The sequence below is a fragment of the Eubalaena glacialis genome, chromosome 2 (assembly GCF_028564815.1).
Source record: "Eubalaena glacialis isolate mEubGla1 chromosome 2, mEubGla1.1.hap2.+ XY, whole genome shotgun sequence".
NCBI classification, from domain to species: domain Eukaryota; kingdom Metazoa; phylum Chordata; class Mammalia; order Artiodactyla; family Balaenidae; genus Eubalaena; species Eubalaena glacialis.
The window spans coordinates 59,604,418-59,625,826 of NC_083717.1; the positions used below are offsets into that span (position 1 = coordinate 59,604,418).

Below are 21,409 nucleotides of genomic sequence, written 5' to 3' on the forward strand. Positions count from 1 at the left end.
CCTTGCATTCCCATAATAAACGTTCAGCACCTACATAGGTTGGTAGTTGGGGGTGGAACACAATAGATATGATACTTTATTTTTGGATTTTTCTACTTTAAGTGAGATTGTAATATAGTCTGTTTCCTTTTAAGCTCTTCTTGTTTCATTTTGGTATCAGGGTATAAGCAGTCTCATGACTTGGGAGGCTTTGTGTTTTTTTCCTAAGATCTAGAACAGTTTTAATTTTCAACTGGGGGCAGTTTTGCCTCCCATGGGACATTTGGAAAGATCTGGCTATATTTTGGATTGTCACAGCTGGCCGGGTTGGAGGAGTGTGCTGTTGGCTTTTTGTGGGTAGACAGGATGTTACCAAACATCCTGCAACGTCAGGACAGTTCCCCACAACAAAGAATTATTTGGCCCAAAATATCAATAGTTCCAAGGTTGAGAAAGCCTGATTTAAACAAAGATCTGAACCTGATCCATTTTTCTCTTCTGTGTATTAGTCTATTTAGATTTTCCATTTCTTCTGTCAGTTTTAGTAATTTTAGGTTCTAAAAAATTGGTAACTTTATCTATACATTTGAAGCTGTTGGAAAGATGTGCAGAGTATTCACTTTTTGCATCATCTTCATCTGTGGTTATAATCCTGAAGTTTTCTTGATTACTTGTCGGAGGCTTGTCTGTTTTATTATAATGGTCTATTGAAAGAACTGGCCCTTAGTTTTATTTGTTAAATCGAATGTTTTTCTTTTTCACTCCAGTCTTAATAATTTCTCCTTTTTCTTTTTTAGTTTACTGGATCAATATGATTTAAACTGCTTTTTTATCAAACATGTAAGGGTGTTCATTTTCTTCCGAGTGCTGTTTGACTTTATTGCACAGGTTTTAAAATTTAGTATACTTATTTTCTAAATAGTTTGTATTTCCTAAGTAGTTTGATTCCATCTCTTGTTCATATTACTCTTATATTTTACAAGAAAAAGTTCAAAATAATAGTATTGAAAACATATAGACATAGGTTTAGGATAAAAGTTATGGTGAATACATGACAACTATACCACCTAGCCACCACCCAGGTAAAGAAGTAGAACATTGCTAGCACAACAGAATCTTCTGCAGGCTCCTTCCAGATTATCATTCCCTTGTATGCTAATCCTCTCCTTACTTTTCTCTAGTTTTATCACTCATATATGCAACCCTGAACAATATGGTTTAGTGTTGCCTGTTTTTTGAGCTTCATATTAAGAGTTATACTATGTATTCTTTCATGTTTGTCTTTGCTCACCATTGTGAGTATATTCATTTATATTGTGTGTAGCTGTAGTTCTTTTTCATTGCTGTATTTATGCCATTGTTTGAGTGTACCATAACATACTTATCCATTTGACTGTTTACTGACATTTGGGTTGATTCCAGTTTGCCGTTAGGAACAGTGCTACCATGATCATTCTTGTCTGTAGTACATGGTACACCCGTGCAAGTATGTCTCTGGGCATGTATTTAAGAGTGGATTACTGGGGCATGAGGGTCCATTTCTTCTTAAATTCAAGAATTATTTAGAAAAAAATTTTTTTTAAAGATTCTCAGACGGCTTTGGGGTTTTTCGTTTTTCACTGTGGTCAGAGAATATGGCCTGTAACCTTTCAGCTGCATTAGCAGCAATTGCTTCGACTTAACCATTGATGTTGCTGTTGTCTTCGCTTATTGCTGTTTCTTGTATTCCATGGTTGCCCCTTTCTGAAATACATCCCTGAATAATGTCTTTTTTTCTAGAAAGGATTTGTGGGGATGTGTATGAAGAGTGTTTCTTGAATACTGTGTCTGTTTTTATTATTCATTTAACAAGTATTTATTTGACTCTGTGTAAAGTACTCTATGTAAGTGCTGAGGATCCAGTGCTGAACAAACACAGGTATGGCTTCCATCCTGATGGAACTAGATATCGAATTCTAAGTTCATAATTGAGTTTCTTCCAAGTTCTTTACACTTTTCTCTTCTGGTATTTGTTGTTACAGATGAAAAGTCTGATGCCTGTCTGATTCTTAGTTCTTTATATTTTTTCTTTCTGGAAGTCGGCATGGTTTTTTTCTTTAACTGTGAAGTATGGGGTTTTACTTTTCAACATTCCTTTGGGGCATTCAGAGCCACTTGCTATTATGATTATGAAGTCCTTCTTTAGGTTGGCAACATTTGTCTCTTTCTTTCCCTCATCTTCTGAATGAATGCTGGATGAATATTTGACCTCTGTATTCCTATCTCCATTTCCCTAACTCTTCTCTTATTTTAATCACCTTCTCCCCATCCCCCACCTCCTTTTTCTCCGCATTTTAGGGGAATGTCACAGTTTGGTTGTCTTCTTTAGTCATAAATATTTTGTTCAGTTAGGTCCATTGTTCTCTCTGACCCCTCTGAGTTTTTTTTTTCTTTGAGGGGAGATCTTTTTGATTTCCCAGAACTTTCTTGTTCTTTACATAGTAATCTTGTTAGGTTTTGTGGATGCAGTATCTTCTCAATTACTGCTAAAGATTCCAATTATTAGATTTTTAAATTCTCTTTTATTGCCTTCATTAATAATGCTTCAGGTCACTTTTTCTGCTTGTTCAACTTGGTGCCTTTCTTTCAGATTGCTGGTTTTCTTCAAATATCTGGTGATGCTTGGTTATCTACTCATTTATAGATGAGGTATACCATTGATCAGTGTCAGTTGTTATGAGTGTCCTCAGCAATTGTCAGTCTTCTCTGCTATGGCCTCCCCTTTCTGGTTTTGCACACCTGTGCTCTTCCTGTGGCGCGTGAATGGGGAGGTGCTGGCAAGTGGACTTTTCCAACTCCTGAGTAAAAGGGAGAGATAAATCTGTTAAGGAATTTCTGCTGCATTGAGTTACATTAAAAAATTGTCTTTTCTCTCTGGTTCTGACACACTAAGAGACCAGCAAGGTTGGCTTCCTATATGAGTGTGATCCTTACCAGCTGTAGTTGGAACAAATACAGCAAGAATGTCTAGGGGAAAAAAATCCTACCAAGTTTTTATATATTGTGTCCTAGAGAACTGTGCTCTGGTCCAGGAAGCTTGTCTTTATGAACGCTGACAAAACTAAGTATGAAGGCCCTTCTTAAAACCTCATCAGATTCGTTGTGAATGAGTGTTAAATTGTGTCTCATATAGAAATATTGTGGTAAATGACATGTAAAAAAAAAAAAAAGAAAAGAAAAATAGCTCCTTAGTGAAACGGTGATCCCTTTATAACTTTTAGTTTTGTGCAGTGTCTATGCCTGTGCAACACATTTGACCTTTTAAAATGTAAGCCAGTAGAATTTATGGAAAGATTCAGGCTTTTCAAAACTAAAAAGGTAGATATTTTAAGAAATCCATCGTCTGGGGTATTTTAAGCAAAAGAAGCCATTAGCCTTATACACATAGCTATGTGTGTAAAATGTTTTCTGACTTTAAATTAGAATATGTTTAAAATTTTTTTCTGTTTTGCTTTATATTTGACTAATTGCCTTTCTTAATTTCTAAGGCATCTATTAAGTTGAATTTTTCAAAATTGTTTCTTCTTAAAAAGCTGATAAATATTATTTGTCAAATCAAAGCTGAATTTAGAAGTAAATGTTTCAACTTTAATAAGCTCTTAGTGGAACTGCAGTGACAGATGATTGATAGTTTGTCCCTAAAATCTTCTGATGTACTCAGTGTGTGCTTACTTGTTCTATGTAGTCCTGGCAAACTCTTTTTTCTTTGCAGAATGGGATAGCAGAAGAAGTGACTTCAGAAGAGGAGGAAGAGGAAGAGATGGCTGAAGTAGGTATTCTGTATAAGAACAACATTTCATAACTATCTTCACTTTTGAACATTTTATTAATTTTCTAATCTCCTTTATAAACCATTGTTAATGTGGAATAATGAGAAGCACATTGAATTTGGAATTTAAAACAATTTCTAAAATCTGACTTTACCTCTAATTCATGGTATGCTTTTTAGCAAATTGCTTATTTGATGTCCTTGGATTTGATTTCATGGAAAATAAGAGCTCTTAACATTTAGCACTAAAATTATATTTACATTTAATAGTAATCAGTACTTAACCTGATTTGGTTTAACAATAGGAACTACGAAGTTTCAGAAGTTTTGTGTTTGAATAAAAGGAGAATTTGACATTTCAGCGACTATTCACTAGAAGTAATGAAAACTATCTCATGTTGAAAAATCATCTAAGAATATCAAAGAGGAAATTCCAAAGACACTGAGCTTAAGTCAGTTTAGTTGCCAGCCATTGATAAAATTTTAGAGGTTTTCAGGCTCTGAATCTTTGCGTTTAAATTCAAACTTCATAATGAAAATCTGTGTCTCTACATTGACCTGATAAAAAGGATTTGAGTTCCACAGTCTTGGTTTTAAAACATTTTTCTGTTTGGATCTTAGAATTAATTTAGGTTATTACCTTAAATCTAAAATACACTTCTTAGAAAGCCTTAGAACTAAAGTAGTTGTTGGTTTGTTTTGTGAGTCTGGAAGTAAAATAGTTCTTAACATTGTCCAGTTAGAATGATTTTTGGGGGGATTTTTTTTTTAATGTTTTCATGCAGTTTAACTTAGGAATAAACTGCAAGAAAACATTAAACTGGGACTTCCCTGGTGGCGCAGTGGTTAGGAATCTGCCCTCCAATGCAGGGGGACATGGGTTCAAGCCCTGGTCTGGGAAGATCCCACATGCTGCAGAGCAACTAAGCCCGTGCACCACACATACTGAACCTGCGCTCTAGAGCCCGTGAGCCACAACTACTGAGCCCACGTGCCACAACTACTGAAGTCCACACACCTAGAGCCCATGCTTCGCAACAAGAGAAGCCACCACAGTGAGAAGCCTGTGCACCTCAACGTAGAGTAGTCCCACTCGCCGCAACTAGAGAAAGCCCGTGCGCAGCAACAAAGACCCAACGCAGCCAAAAATAAATAAAAAATAAAATAAGTAAAAAAAAAAAAAAAAATTAAACCTTTACCATGGGTCCGATGTACAATAAAGTAGACATTGTACTCAATGAGTTTATGTACCTTTCTTTTTTCCCCTTACAAGATAATATAAAGAAAGGACAGCAACATTTAGAGAAATCTAGAAAGGTAGGATGGACTTTGGAGTTGTCAAATTAGGATAGGTGAAAAGATATTCTAGGCAACTAAAATAATGTGGTAAAAAGGCCCAGAACAACCCTGGGCATGGTGTGTTTGGGTGCATTGGAGGCTGTCCTTTTGGGAGAAGGAGATTGCTGTATTGGAGTCTTGGAAAGCAAGTTTGGCTAGAAAAGGCAGATGGCTAAGTCTTGAATTAGAGACAAACATGTTTATATTTGGTGTGATTGTTGATAAGGCCTTAAGCAGAGAATAGTGTACAGTGAATATTGTCTTGTAAAGACGATAGTGATGAATTCTGTTCTGTGTTGATTAATACTCAAGTGGAGAAATTTTGTGGATTAGAACATGACTGAGGTTGAAGTTGGAGGAGGAGGAGGAGGAGGAGATACAGGCCAAGGGTATTTGTGAGAACTCTGAAGAAAACAAGTGTAGGACAGAAAATTGTAGCTGAAAGGTGCAAACCAGGGGAAGGGAGCTCCATGAAACATGAAGTCATAGACAAGGTATGAATAAGAAAGGAATGTAATAGGAGTTGAAGAGATGGCAGTCCAAGAAAAAGACCATTGAGTCTGGACAAAAGTGGTCTAAATTAACCTGGTCTAGAAATCACAGTGAATTAGACTGCTTGATAAAGTGGAGATAAAGTATAAACTACTTCTTTAGAAATTTTGATGATTGAGGTAAAGTTAGAAGTAAGATAATAGAAAAAGGTTAGGATTCATTATACAAATCTATGCAGAATTTTTAAATATGTAAGAGCTGATGTTAAGGGAAAGGAGGGAGAAGAATGATGTAGTGATTAAAGATGTTGGCTTAGCGATATTCAAATTCTTTTTCTAACTTTTTTCCTAATTATAAAAATCAATAGGTGCTCACTACAGAAAACTTGGAAAAAGAAAAGCACTAAATGTCTCTATCGATAATTATTAGTATTTCAGTATGTGTCCTTCTATTCTCTTTTTTTCTGTGCTTATTTTGGCATAATTAAGATTCTATATATTCATTTTTGTATTCTGTTTTTTTCATTTCATTATTGATACAGAAGAAACCATTATGCTCTGTTGGCATTTTAATGGTCTTCTGGTATTCCATTGAATTAAGTTAACTGTTCTGGTATTTTGCACATGAAGATTTTGTTTTTGTGGTTATAAAGTTGAAATAAGCATCTTTATGCCTAAATCTGTGTTCACATTTTAGACTAGTTTCTAAACTGAATCTAATAGATTTCTAGAAGTCGAGTTACGGTTCTTGGTACCTCATGCTAAACTGTTTCAAAAGTTCCCCTTAATAGGAGATTTAAAGCGATTTAAGATGGCTCATTTGGTAATAGTTATGGCTTTGTAAAACTATTAAATATGCTTTACTCAGATTCTAGCTTTAAAATATAGTATATAAAAGGAGAGAACCTTTTGAATGGAATGTGAAGGCTTTTTCCCCTACTCATAGGATACATGTATTCTCTCCTCTTTGTTCTCTGAGTCAGGAATAATTTAGCTTTTGGCGTAAGCTTGAATAAGCTAATTTTTTTTATTTTTTGTAGGATATAGAAGACTTAGATCATTATGAGATGAAGGAAGAAGAGCCTATTAGTGGGAAAAAGTCAGAGGATGAAGGAATTGAAAAAGAAAATTTGGCAATATTAGAGAAAATTAGGAAGACTCAAAGGCAAGACCATCTAAATGTAAGTATGTGTAAATATATAGAACCTGGACTTCTGTGGTTAAGTAATTACAGTTGACCCTTGAACAGTGCTGGGGTTAGGGGTGCTGACCTTGCACCGAATCCACGTATAGCTTTACAGCCAGCCTTTCATATCCACGGTTCCACATCCGAGGATTCAACTAACTACAGATTGTGTAGTATGTATTGAAAAAATCTACATATAAGTGGATCCATGCAGTTCAAACCTGTGTTGTTCAAGAGTCAGCTATATAGGAATAATATAAATACAGGGCAATTCAATAAGATACCAATCAAAGCCACCCCCCTCCATCCCTGCCTTGGTTGTAGATTCAGCCATATGTTTTGTTGCCCTAGTTCCCCCCCCAAACATTTCTCATCTATTGATAGCCACTTTTACCCTGTTCATCTGAAATCATTCACTTTCCAACTTGTTTATCCTGTTTTCTCTCCTTACCCTTCTCCTGTGGGATGTGTAAATTTAAATTCAGTCTCTTGTACAAAGTATAATTCAAATTCTTTCTTCTTCATGAAGTTGCCATCTGGTTTGTCCTGCCCTGACTGAACCAAAAGTAATTTTTTCTTTTGACTTAACATCTTTTATGTGAAGCAACATGGTGACAAACACAGCTGTGTGGCTTCAGTTTCCTCAATTCTATAATGTGGACATTATGTACCATTTAGATGATTCCTGTAAATAATAAATGAGAACAATGTATATAAAATGCCCAGAGTAGGGAAATATCAAACGAAAGTCTAGCTATCCATCTCAACACTTAACTATTTACTTACTGCCTTTGTGTTAGAGCTATTTATCAAACCCATGAAATCTGAGAACCAGTTCTTTTGTCCTGAGCATAGGTTCTCTAACACAGGGAATGAATTGTTATGCAAGGAGATGACAAGTGTTGTAAACAGGTAGATTACTGTCACTTCTTCAGTCCTATTTACTGTATTAATGTAATTGGCAGACCTTTCTTTAGAAAGCAAAGAAATTTAGCCAAGTCCTTATCTTGACTATTTAAAAAAAAAAAGCTTGTAGTGTCTAAGTTAAAGATATTTACTATACTTTCTGTACCTTGTGATTGCTTCCAGTTTGTGTGTTATAGTCAAAACAACTACAAATTATTGAACACTATCACATGACAAACTAAGCGAAGTCCTTTAACCTTTATATGCCTTCCCATTTGATTTTCATAACCACTGTATGAAATATTCTTCCTATTCTGTAGATGTGAAACTGGGGTTTTAACCTATCAAGTAATGTAGCCAAAGTCACACAGCTAGGAAGTAATATCTTTTGTAAACCTGATTTTCTACCCCACCTCAAAGTGTAGTGCAACTTTTGAAGGTGCAACATTTAAAATTTTACAAGGTCAGGTTTTTTTAATTCAGAAGACATTCTAAATGTTTTTGTCTTATGATAAATAGTTCCATTCATATTCAGTCTTAGGATAAGATACTGGTGCATTTTCATCTTCAGAGAAGTTGGAACACTGAAAAGAACTGAAACCAGTTACATGTATGTGGACATGCTGTTTCTCAATTTCTTAATATGTAAACTAGATTGTTAGTATAAGATTCTTATAGTCTGATTAAGGGAACTGCTTTAGTTAATGTATCACATTGAGGGTCTTCTATTATTTTCAAAAATGCATGGAGCCACTACACATCTATTAGAATGCCCAAAATCTGGGACACTGAAAACACCAAATGCTGGTGAGGATGTGGAGCAACAGGAAACTTTTCTAATTGCTGATGGGAACGCAAAATGGCACAGCCACTTTAGAAGACTGTCTGACAGATTCTTACAAAACTAAACATATTCTTACCATACAATCCAGCAATTGAGCTCCTTGGTATTTGCCCAAATGAATTGAAAAGTTATGTCCACACAAAAACCTGCATGTAGATGTTTATAGCAGCTTTGTTCATAATTGCCAAAACTTGAAAGCAGTAGGAAAATGGATAAATAAACTATAGTACATCCAGGCAATGGAATATTATTCCCTGCTTAAAAAAAAAAAAAAAAAAAAGTAATGAGCTGTCAAGGACAGGACATAGACATGGAGGAACCTTAAATCCATATTACTAGGTGAAAGAAGCCAATCTGAAAAGGCTGCAGACTATGTTTTCAACTATATGACATTCTGAAAAAGGCAAAACTATGGAGACAGTAAAAAGATCCGTGGTTGCCGGGGTTTTGGGGTGGGGGGTGGGATGAATCTGCGGAGCATGGAGGACTTTTAGGGCAATGAAAATACTTTGTATGTTACTATAATGGGCAGATACTTGTCATTATCCAGATCCATAGAATGTACAGCACCAAAAGGTAAAGGTACCTTAAGGTAAATTATGGACTTCAGGTGTAATGATGTGTCCAAATAGGTTTATCAGTTGTAAGAAATGTACCTCCGAAGGATGCTGATAATGAGGGAGACTATGCACTGTGAGGGGCAGCTGTATGGGGAATCTCTGTACCTTCCTCTCAATTTTGCTGTGAACCTAAAACTGCCCACCCCAAATAAAATCGTAAAAAAGAAAAAAATTAATAAAATTTTTTTTTTTTTTAAATTGATGGAATTTGAAATAGACCCTTACTAGTTCTAGGCTATTGGAGTGGCCATGGTGATCTGAACATAGGTTAGCCGTTTTTTTTTTTTTTTTCAGATGACAAATAGTAAATGAATCAGACCTGCCCCAAATTTATATTCCTACTGAAACTTCATGATCATTGATTTAATTGAACTTAACTTTTTTGACTTCTTAAAATGTTGAGTGGTGATCCATTTTTACGATATCATTGTAAACGTTTATTTCAGGTTCAGATACCTTAAATCTTTAGTTATTTAAATCAGTAGATCCTGGTAAACAGCAAATTTTATGTTTCAGGGTGCAGTGTCTGGGTCTGTACAAGCTTCAGATAGACTTATGAAAGAGCTCAGGGACATATACAGATCACAGAGTTATAAAACAGGTAAGGACCTCTGGATCTCTGCTCTTGTCCTTATGCCCTTTTAAATTTTCAGATAGTAACTTCATTTCTTATAGTATAACTGGACAGAAACAGAAATGTTTATTAACTTTATTTTAGGAATGTGAAACACAAATTTAATCAAGTTACCAAAAGATGTGGGGGGTAAAATAGGATGAGTTCAGTTGTTTGGATTTTTAAAATGTTTTTTATGGACACATAATTTTTTGTCTTCTTGCTGATGGGGATTAACTCATAATTTTTATCTTCTGGGAAAGGTACAAGAAATATATGCTTTGGAAAGTAAATAAGATGAGTATGTTTTATTGTATGAACAGAGAACTGTTGCCAAGTTGATTTTTATGTTTTTTTTTTCCTTTTTTTGAAAACAACATAATCAACTCTTACTGTAGTTAAAGGTATTACTTTTAAAAATTTATAGTTTGACTTAAGAGTTCTTTCTTACCCAATAAGGCTTAAATATTGTGGAACCTCTCTAATTGAAATAAAATTCCCTCATATTATTGCAGAGAGTCTAACAGTATTGAATAAGAGAAAGAGCCAAACTTTAGTTTGTTTGAAAAGGTAGCATTATGATCCATTCAGAATTTTTCAGAGTGATCAAGTCTAAATCACTAGAGCTTACTTAAAAACAAACAAGCAAAAAAACCCCCCTACTTTATAGAGTGCAAGATAAGTCAGATTTGTTTCTGAGGTTATTAGAAGTTTTGGTGTCCTAACAGTTCCTCTTATAAGAAATCTAAAAGTTTGTGTGTAGAAACATAATAAAGTTAAATATTTGAATACTGGTTTACCTTAATATGTTCAGTCGTCACTTGTTACTGCATTATTTGTAGTAGCAAAAAATTAAATTAATAACCAGCTATATGGTGGAATTAAGTTATGGCTTATCCATAAAATAAATTACTACAGTTATTAAAAAGATTGACAATAAATTTTTATATACTAATGGAAAGATGTCCCAAAAAGTTGAAGAAAGATTATAAAACTATATGTAGAGGGATTCCATTTTAATAGAACTGTTTGCGTATATGCATAGGAGAAAAGTCTTAAGTACATATAATTTTGCATAAGCTTTTTTTTCCTCTTACAATTAATGGTAAAGTTTTTCAACCCCAAAAATCCTCTTCATTGATGGCTTTAGTTGTCCATCTGTTAAGGGCATAAGATACTCAGCTCCAGCACCAAAATATTTATAATACAGCTTAGTTGTTCCATGTTTTAATGGCAAAATTTGTAGCTTTTGTTGACTATTTAGTGTATACATATACACCAGAGCAATAGTTATAAGATCAAATGAAGAGTAACTAACATGCCCTATACCTTTACAGGGATTTATTCAGTGGAACTCATAAATGACAGTTTATATGACTGGCATGTTAAACTGCAGAAGTAAGTGCTCTTTTATGCTAACCCACTCTTTTTAATGGTAGACTATCACAGTGGAGATTTTTTCCCCCTTAATTTGATACCTATTTACTGTGGCTTTTACTTACTGTTTCTGTAGAAGTAGTTCTTAGGTTGTTAAAATGAGCTGTTTCTTGGGCTTAATAAGTAAAGTGAGAAAGAAGGAGGAGAAAAAGAAGGGCCAGCTGTGGGAAAAAGTGTTTCATGGAGTCAGTGAGACAATTAGGAACTATACAAACAAAAGTGTATAAATAACTTGATGAGATTGACTGTGACAACCAGTTTATATTTGAAATAAGAAATTTAAGTAGGGCCTGAATATATAGAACAGTTGCAGACAAATTTAGATTTTGTTAGTGATTTCACTTTTTCTGGTCTTGTCCATGGTAAATTTCTCTCCTGAACCCCTTGTCTAATAATACAGTTTGAGAGAAGCAGACTATCTTGAGAAGATTATGTACATATGACCCTTTCCTTTAGAATAACTGCTAACTTTGCATGCCCTTAGGAGAGTAGATGTAGAATACTGTGATCTCTTTTTGGACATTTAATCCCAAGGAGTTGGAGGCTATAGTTAATTTGTTTTTCCGGGAACCGTAGAGCAGCTTTAGACCTTCTCTGTTTGGAATTTATGCTAGGGGCTTTGTTTTAGCTCTTGGAATGGTTCATTTTTGTGTTTAGTGAGAAAAAAAATCTGACTTTTTGTTTGAACTGTTTTTCGTTTTGTAATTCTTAGGGTTGATCCTGATAGTCCTTTGCACAGTGATCTTCAGATCTTAAAAGAAAAAGAAGGCATAGAATATATTTTGCTTAACTTCTCTTTTAAGGTAAGAAAATTGTAAGGGGACTCCATATGCTTCTAATGGCAATGTATATTTGTACAATTGCTTTGGAAAACCATTTGGTATAACTTGGTAAAGTAGAAGATACTCATATCCTGTGGTCCAGGAATTCTCCTCCTAGATATATAACCTGCAAGAAATGAGTACTTAGATGCACCAGGAGACAAACACAAGAATGTTCAAAGCAGCATTGTTTATAATAGCCTCAAATAAAAATAACCCAAGTGTCTGTTCCAATAGAATGGAGCACTGTGGTATTCATAAAACAGAATAGAGCTATGTGCAATAAGATAGATGACTCTTAAACACAGTGTTGAGCAAAAGAAACCAGATTCCCAAAACATGTTTTGTACAATTTCATTTGTACAGCTCAAAAATAGGTAAAACTGAATTATATTATTTAAGCATGCACTCTCACGGAGGCAGTATTCCCCCGAATGGGGTGAAAATTGGTCCTTGGAGTGAAAAAGTCTTAGATATTACAATAGTCTGTAGCCCTTCAAAGGGCCACAATACATAAATAGATACACAGTATGTCTGTGGTGTGAAAAATTTTGTCAGGGAGCAGGACAGGGAGGAGTTAGGAAAAAATTATTCTAAAAAGGCTTCTGAGTGGAACAAAAATGAGAAATACTTATGGATTCATACTTGGGCAATAAAACTATCAAGAGAAACGAAGATGTGATTACCATACAGTTTAGCATAGCAAGTACATCTAGGTAAGCGGGGAGGGAGTTGTGAGCTGAAAGGGACACCTGGGGGCTTCTTGTTTATTGACTATAGTCTGTTTCTTGACCAGGGTGGTAGTTGCATGGATACTTTTTCATGCTAGTGTGTAATGGTGTACCTTTATATTTTATGCACTTTTCTAAATTTATGTGTTATATTTAAGTGTTTTTAAAAGATGCTAAAAAATAAAGGTTAAAGCAATGGAATCTAGATAAAATGTAGTGGTTTTAAATCTTTGTTTAAAAAAACTAGGAAGTGTTTCTAAGGGGTTATATTTTAATTATTTGGAGCTTCTTTTTGACCTGTTCTTTGAAATTGAGAAAAAATTGTGTAACAGTTGTCTTGCAGATAAACTTTTTTTTTTTTTTCCCATTTCAGTTAGGTGGACTTCAATGCATTAGGTGCTATAGAAGGCTTGAGGACGTGGGGCATCTAAATAATCCCTGTTCTTCAAGAGCCTGTAGTCTTTCTGGGGAGAAATCTGTGATGAAAACTATAGGGCTTTGGAGATCATGATGAAGAGTCTGGGAGCTTACCTTAATGCAGTAAAAAGCCAGCAGATGTTTTTAGGCAGGGGCATGATTGATCTGTTAGGCTTTTTATTTTATTTTTAAAAAAGAATTAGTATGCCTTCAGCATCAGAGTAGAGTTTAGATAGGATAGAGTAGATTTCTGGGAGACTAGTTGGGGACTTTGATTTTAATCTGGGCAAAGAGCGATGAAGGTTGGTAGTGGTAGGAATAGGTGAGAGTAGATGGATATGAGATGTTTTGAAGGAAGAAAACAAAAGACATGAAAGGATACTTTTATACTTGCAAAAAGGAGTAATTTTCTGAAAGCTGCTTACTTAGCTTTTGTGTGTGTATATTCTTGTTTGGGCTTATATCCTCATTTATGATTGAACTTTCTTCAAATAGCCCAAATGTCAAATGTCATTGTTTTCCCACAGCTTTGTTATTGTAGAAATTATTGTGGCTATCAACTGGGTTGTCTTCCTAGAGAGTGAATCTGGTTTATATTTACTGAAATTGCTAGTGACTATTTTTACTGATTCATATGGTGAAAAAAACCCCTAGGAACGTATCTTTTTAGAAAATACATGAAAAATATTTTTAACCTGAAATCTAAGCAATCATATTAAATCGTATTCCCATAGGCCCAACACCAAGCTTAAGAAGTAGAACCTTATCAGTATCTTTGAAGACTGATGTGGGCCCCTCCCCTCTCACTGCCTCTTTCAGAGATATCTTTTAAGGGAATCTGAAATCTTGACCAGGAAACTGAAGGACTTGTGACTGCAGATAGTGTTTTCATTATATTTTCCTGCTCTAGGTAGAACTTCAGGGAGGGGACGATCTGGGAGGTAAATGGCTGAAATTCTGTTGGATTTGTGTTTCTGAACCATGGTTCCTGATACCAGAAAGAAGGGCCTTTGCTAGGGTTGAAGTATTTCTTAAGAGGCCTGGGAAGAATGTGATTGCCTTGAGCTAACTGACCTTACTAAGAGGACCTTAAACTCAATTGCCAAGTTATTAGTATCAGGATTCATAGACTTTGGAAGATTAGCAGGTATGACTCAGAAAGAAGGATTCACAGAAGGAGCATGAACAGTATTTAGGGCCTTGGATGGCCATGGTGACAACTTGAGGGTCATGAAGAATAAGAAAATGAAACTTGAGATGTAACATGACACAAGGATGGGGAAGGGGAAAGGGGTAGGAGGGAATGGGACCTATTAGATTTGTCAGCAACTTGGTAAGGAAGTGGTGGTCTGGCTTCTCAGGGCACATCTGAACTACTGAGTTGAATTTTGAGGTAGTACTTTAAGAAGGGTTTATTTAGACAAATCTGGGTTTATTTAGAGAATAGTAGCAAGGATTCGAAAGATTCCATACCATGTCCTAAGATAGCAGGTGAAATTATAGATTTGGAGAGGAGAACATGGGGGTTCCTGATAGCTTGTCTTCAACTATTTGAAGGGCTGTGTATGTATACATACTAGTTTGATTAGTTTTTGATGAACACAAGGCATGACAATAGAATTAGTAAGTCAAACTGTAAAGAGACAATTTTCAACTCAATATAAGGAGGTGATTTATAACTATTTAGAGCCATCCAATGATGGCTCTAGTCTTTTAAAAATAGAATGTTCCTCATGGCTGAGAATAGCTTGGAAGCCCAAGATGTTGACTTGGAAATCGGATAACTTTATGACATCCTTGTAAACCCTGAGGTTCTTAGTTTCTGAGTTAGTATACCACAGTAGCTCGCGTATCTTTATTTTTTTTCTTTTTTTGGCCACACCCACACGGCTTGTGGGATCTTAGTTCCTTTAAGGATCTTAGTTCCCTAACCAGGGACTGAACCCGGACCCTTGGCAGTGAAAGCGTGGAGTCCTAACCACTGGTCCACCAGGGAATTCCCTCTTGCATATCTATTTAAACAGAAACCTTCCTCCACCCCGCCCACCAATGCCTGTAAACAACCCCCCTTCCCCCGCCCCCCCCCCCCCCGCCAACCCCACACCTTTTTATTTCTGTAAAATCTTGATTACTGAGTTCCAAGGTACAGAGTTTATGGAATAGAATCCCTGTGTTTTGATGTAGAATAGTTAGTCTGAAGGATTACTTAAAATGAAGGGAGTTCTCACTGTCACATAATCAATTAAAAGAGGTTTTGGGGCTTCCCTGGTGGCGCAGTGGTTAAGAATCCGCCTGCCAATGCAGGGGAAACGGGTTCGAGCCCTGGTCTGGGAAGATCCCACATGCCGTGGAGCAACGAAGCCTGTGCGCCATAACTACTGAGCCTGTGCTCTAGAGCCTGCGAGCCACAACTACTGAAGCCCGCGCGCCTAGAGCCCGTGCTCCGCAACAAGAGAAGCCAACGCAATGAGAAGCCCGCGCACCGCAACCAAGAGTAGCCCCCGCTCGCCACAACTAGGGAAAGCCCGCATGCAGCAACAAAGACCCAATGTAGCCAAAAATAAATAAATTTATATATATAAAAACAAGGTTTTGTAGTCACTCATTTGGGATCACATATTTAAAGATCTGAAATACAGGAAATTAAATGAAGTGGTACTTTACCAAGCTTTGCATCTATGCCTTTCTTTATCTGTTAAATTGTAGATAAAAGGTAAGCTACTTATTTGGAAATGAATTGTAATAACTGTCATTAAGCTGGTTTCTTGTGTGGGTAGATTTCTTCTTTTTCTGCCTTGCAGTAGATAGCTAAGATTATCTGTTTTAGCCGTCAGAAGTGTGCTTTTTATCCCCCTCTCCTATTAGGATTGAATTTACATAGTTTACATGTTCCTCAGAATCTTACTTGAGGATGGGTAGTAAGGTACTGGAATTATGCTGGTTATTTTTCCAGTTAAAACTGTAGTTTTGTGTTCCTTAGAAATAACTAGATGAAACAAATGTTTGTTTAGCTCTTTTACCTGCAAATTGATTTTTAAAGAGGCGTTAGTTTCCTAATTCTCACTTTTTTGAACACAGAAATCAGAAGTAATTTCTCTTAGACTTCCTGACATATCTTCATGGAGGCAGTATGCTGTTACTCTACTCCTCTGTTGTAGGAAAGTGAGGGGTAGTCTTCTTGGCCTCCTGGCCACTAGAGACTGACATCTAACACTCTTGGCCACTTCAGCTACCATCTTTACTTCAGTTCATTGAGAGAAAAAGTTTTATTCTTTTGGAAACCTCAGTTTCCAGGACTGAAAATTTGAAACAGAGAATTGTGCAGCCAGAGAGTTAGCTGAGGTTCTATTCTCTCATCTTGCCTTTATATATTTTTATCAGGTCTGGTGATCGTTGTCAGATTAATTGGAGCAATTATCTATTTGCATTTAATGTTGGTATTGCTATTCGGGTTTAAATCTGTCTCATTTACTTGTCCTTGCTCCATGTTTTTTTTTCCCACTTTCTTTTGGATTTTTTTTTTTTTATTACTCCAGTTTCCCACTTCTGTTAGCTTGGTGCTTATCATCCTTTACTCTAATTTACTACCTTACAATTATAATACATATCCTTAGCTTGTCAAAGTATAATATAAATTTGTTAATTTGTATTTTTCCTTTTCCTTGTCAAGGCAAAGACCATAGAACATGTACACCGTGCCAAATACGTGCTGTTGTTGTCATGCATTTTAGTTCTATATTTATCTAAAACCTTATACATTATTGTTACATAATTCATCAGTATTCATTTGGATCTTTGTACATATTAGCTCTTTTCATGGTCTTTATTCTCCAGGTTTCCGTCTAGGATCTTCTTTCTCTTGCCTGAAGAATATCCTTTTTTGTTTCCTTCAGTGTGGGTCTGCTTATAGGAAAATATCTTTATTTGGACTTCACTTTTGGAAAGTATTTTTATTGTGTATAGATTTTTAAGATGGAGATTCCTTTCTTTCAGCACCTCAAAGATATCATTCCCTTATTATAGCTTCCATTGTTTCTCTTGAAGTATTTATAGTGCGTAAATCCATGAAGCCTTTAATCAGTTCTGGAAAATTTTCAGACATTATCAGGCATTATCTCTTCAAATATTGCGTCTGTCCCATTCTAGGACTCTACATATATGATTAGCCTTTTCAATACATTTCCCTATGTCTTGTTTATTATCTGCATTTTCCACGTTTTTCTCTCTCTTGGCTTCATTTGGGATGTTTTCTGACCTATTTTTCTAGCATACTGAATTTCTCTTCCAAGTCTCCATGGTGGTAAACTCATCCATTAAGTTATTAATTTCAGTAACTGTATTTCTAAGCTTCAGAATTCCTATATAGTTCATTTTTATAATTTTAATTTTCTGCCAGGGTTTTCAATCTTGCCTTTTCTTGCGCATACTCAGCATAGTTATTTTAAAATCTGTGTCTGATAACTCTCTTATTTTGACCCCTTGTAGTTTTGTCTGTAGTTTGCTTCTTGTTTTCTGATCATGTCGTCTTTAAGTCTTTTTTTTTTAAAACATCTTTATTGAAGTATAGTTGCTTTACAATGTTGTGTTAGTTTCTGCTGTATAACAAAGTGAATCAATTATATGTATACATATATACCCATATCCCCTCCCTCTTGTGTCTCCCTCCCACCCTCCATGTCCCACCCATCTAGGTGGTCACAAAGCACCAAGCTGATCTCCCTGTGCTATGCAGCTGCTTCCCACTAGCTAGCTATTTTACATTTGGTAGTGTATATATGTCAGTGCTACTCTCTCACTTCGTCCCAGCTTACCCTTCCCCCTCCCCGTGTCCTCAAGTCCATTCTCTACGTCTGTGTCTTTATTCCTGTCCTGCCCCTAGGTTCTTCAGAACCTTTTTTTTTTTTTTTTTAAGATTCCGTATGTATGTGTTAGCATATGGTATTTGTTTTTCTCTTTCTGACTGACTTCACTCTGTATGACAGACTCTAGGTCCATCCACCTCACTACAAATAACTCAATTTCGTTTCTCTTTATGGCTGAGTAATATTCCGTTGTATATATGTGCCGCATCTTCTTTATCCATTCATCTATCGATGGACACTTAGGTTGCTTTCAAGTCCTGGCTATTGTAAATAGTGCTGCAGTGAACATTATGGTACATGACTCTTTTTTGTTTTGTTTTAGTTTTTTGTTTTTTTAATAAATTTATTTATTTATTTATTTATTTATTTATGGCTGTGTTGGGTCTTTATTGCTGTGTGCGGGCTTTCTCTGGTTGCTGCAAGCGGGGGCTACTCTTCATTGCGGTATGCGGGCTTCTCATTGTGGTGGCTTCTCTTGTTGCAGAGCACGGACTCTAGGCACGTGGGCTTCATTAGTTGTGGCACGTGGGCTCAGTAGTTGTGGCTCATGGGCTCTAGAGCGCAGGCTCAGTAGTTGGGGCACACAGGCTTAGTTGCTCCGTAGCATGTGGGATCTTCCCAGACCAGGGCTCGAACCCGTGTCCACTGCATTGGCAGGTGAATTCTTAACAATTGTGCTACCAGGGAAGCCCAACATGACTCTTTCTGAATTATGGTTTTCTTAAGGTATGTGCCCAGTAGTGGGATTGCTGGGTCGTATGGTAGTTCTAGTTTTAGTTTTTTAAGGAACCTCCATACTGTTCTCCATAGTGGCTGTTTCAATTTACATACCCACCAACAGTGGAAGAGAGTTCCCTTTTCTCCACACCCTCTCCAGCATTTACTGTTGTAGACTTTTTGATGATAGCCATTCTGACCGGTGTGAGATGATACCTCATTGTAGTTTTGATTTGCATTTCGCTAATGATTAGTGATGTTGAGCATCCTTTCATGGGTTTATTGACAATCTGTATATGTTCTTTGGAGAAATGTCTATTTAGGTCTTCTGCCCATTTTTGGATTGGGTTGTTTGTTTTTTTGATATTGAGCTGCATGAGCTGCTTGTATATTTTGGAGATTAATCCTTTGTCCATTGCTTCGTTTACAAATATCTTCTCCCATTCTGAGGGTTGTCTTTTTGTCTTGTTTATGGTTTCCTTTGCTGTGTGAAAGCTTTTAAGTTTCATTAGGTCCCATTTGTTTTATTTTTGCTTTTATTTCCATTTCTCTAGGAGGTGGGTCAAAAAGGATCTTGCTGTGATGTATATCATAGAGTGTTTTGCCTATGTTTTCCTCTAAGAGTTTTATAGTGTCTGGCCTTACATTTAGGTCTTTAATCCATTTTGAGTTTATTTTTGTGTATGGTGTTAGGGAGTGTTCTAATTTCATTCTTTTACATGTAGCTGTCCAGTTTTCCCAGCACCACTTATTGAAGAGGCTGTCTTTTCTCCATTGTATATTCTTGCCTCTTTTATCAAAAATAAGGTGACCATATGTGCGTGGGTTTATCTCTGGGCTTTCTATCCTGTTTCATTGATCTATATTTCTGTTTTTGTTCCAGTACCGTACTGTCTTGATTACTGTAGCTTTGTAGTATAGTCTGAAGTCAGGGAGCCTGATTCCTCCAGCTCCATTTTTCTTTCTCAAGATTGCTTTGGCTATTCAGGGTCTTCTGTGTTTCCGTACAAATTGTGAAATTTTTTGTTCTAGTTCTGTGAAAAATGCCAGTGGTAGTTTGATAGGGATTGCATTGAATCTGTAGATTGCTTTGGGTAGTATAGTCATTTTCACAATGTTGATTCTTCCAATCCAAAAACATGGTATATCTCTCCATCTGATTGTATCGTCTTTAATTTCTTTCATCAGTGTCTTTTAGTTCTCTGCATACAGGTCTTTTGTCTCCTTAGGTAGTTTTATCTCTAGGTATTTTATTCTTTTTGTTGCAATGGTAAATGGGAGTGTTTCCTTAATTTCTGTTTTAGATTTTTCATCGTCATTGTATAGGAATGCAAGGGATTTCTGTGCATTAATTTTGTATCCTGCTACTTTACCAAATTCATTGATTAGCTCTAGTAGTTTTCTGGTGGCATCTTTAGGATTCTCTCTGTTTAGTATCATGTCATCTGCAAACAGTGACAGTTTTACTTCTTCTTTTCTGATGTGGATTCCTTTTATTTCTTTTTCTTCTCTGACTGCTGTGGCTAAAACTTCCAAAACTATGTTGAATAACAGTGGTGAGAGTGGGCAACCGTGTCTTGTTCCTGATCTTAGAGGAAATGGTTTCAGTTTTTCACCATTGAGAACGATGTTGGCTGTGGGTTTGTCATATATGGCCTTTATTATGTTGAGGCAGGTTCCCTCTATGCCCGCTTTCTGGAGAGATTTTATCATACATGGGTGTTGAATTTTTTCAAAAGCTTTTTCTACATCTATTGAGATGATCATATGGTTTTTATTCTTCAATTTGTTAATATGGTGTATCACATTGATTGATTTGGGTATACTGAAGAATCCTTGCATTCCTGGGATAAACCACACTTTATCCTGGCGTGTGATCCTTCTAATGTGCTGTTGGAGTCTGTTTGCTAGTATTTTGTTGAGGGTTTTTGCATCTGTGTTCATCAGGATATTGGCCTTTAGCTTTCTTTTTTGTGACATCTTTGTCTGGTTTTGGTGTCAGGGTGATGGTGGCCTCATAGAATGAGTTTGGAAGTGTTCATCCCTCTGCTGTATTTTTGAAGAGCTTGAGAAGGCTAGGTGTTAGCTCTTTTCTAAGTGTTTGATAGAATTCACCTGTGAAGCCATCGGGTCCTGGGCTGTTGTTTGTTGGAAGATTTTTAATCACAGTTTCAATTTCACTGCTCATGATTGGTCTGTTTATATTTTCTATTTCTTCCTGGTTCAGTCTCGGAAAGATTTGCTTTTCTAAGAATTTTTCCATTTCTTCCAGGTTGTCCATTTTATTGGCATATAGTTGCTTGTAGTAATCTCTCATGATCCTTTGTATTTCTGAAGTGTCAGTTGTTACTTCTCCTTTTTCATTTCTAATTCTGCTGATTTGAGTCTTCTCCCTTTTTTTCTTGATGAGTCTGGCTAATGGTTTATCAGTTTTGTTTATCTTCTCAAAGAACCAGCTTTTAGTTTTATTGATCTTTGCTATTGTTTCCTTCATTTCTTTTTCATTTATTTCTGATCTATATGATTTCTTTCTGCTAACTTTGTGTTTTTTTTGGTTCTTCTTTCTCTAATTGCTTTTTTTTTTTTAGTAAAAGGTGAAAGATTTATTCTATCTGAAGAGAAACCAGAGTATTCTAATT

At 36.0% G+C, this 21,409-nt stretch overlaps 1 protein-coding gene across 2 annotated transcripts in view; it reads left to right on the plus strand.

Annotated features, from left to right (window-relative positions):
• UBE2Q2 (ubiquitin conjugating enzyme E2 Q2) overlaps nt 1-21,409 on the plus strand; it is a 70,410-nt gene that overhangs the window by 19,083 nt on the left and 29,918 nt on the right. For both annotated transcript variants that reach the window (XM_061181864.1, XM_061181863.1), the window contains 5 exons: nt 3,731-3,787; nt 6,657-6,797; nt 9,689-9,773; nt 11,123-11,183; nt 11,935-12,025. In XM_061181864.1, the coding sequence (XP_061037847.1) occupies nt 3,731-3,787; nt 6,657-6,797; nt 9,689-9,773; nt 11,123-11,183; nt 11,935-12,025 (435 nt within the window). The remainder of the gene's footprint in view (nt 1-3,730; nt 3,788-6,656; nt 6,798-9,688; nt 9,774-11,122; nt 11,184-11,934; nt 12,026-21,409) is intronic.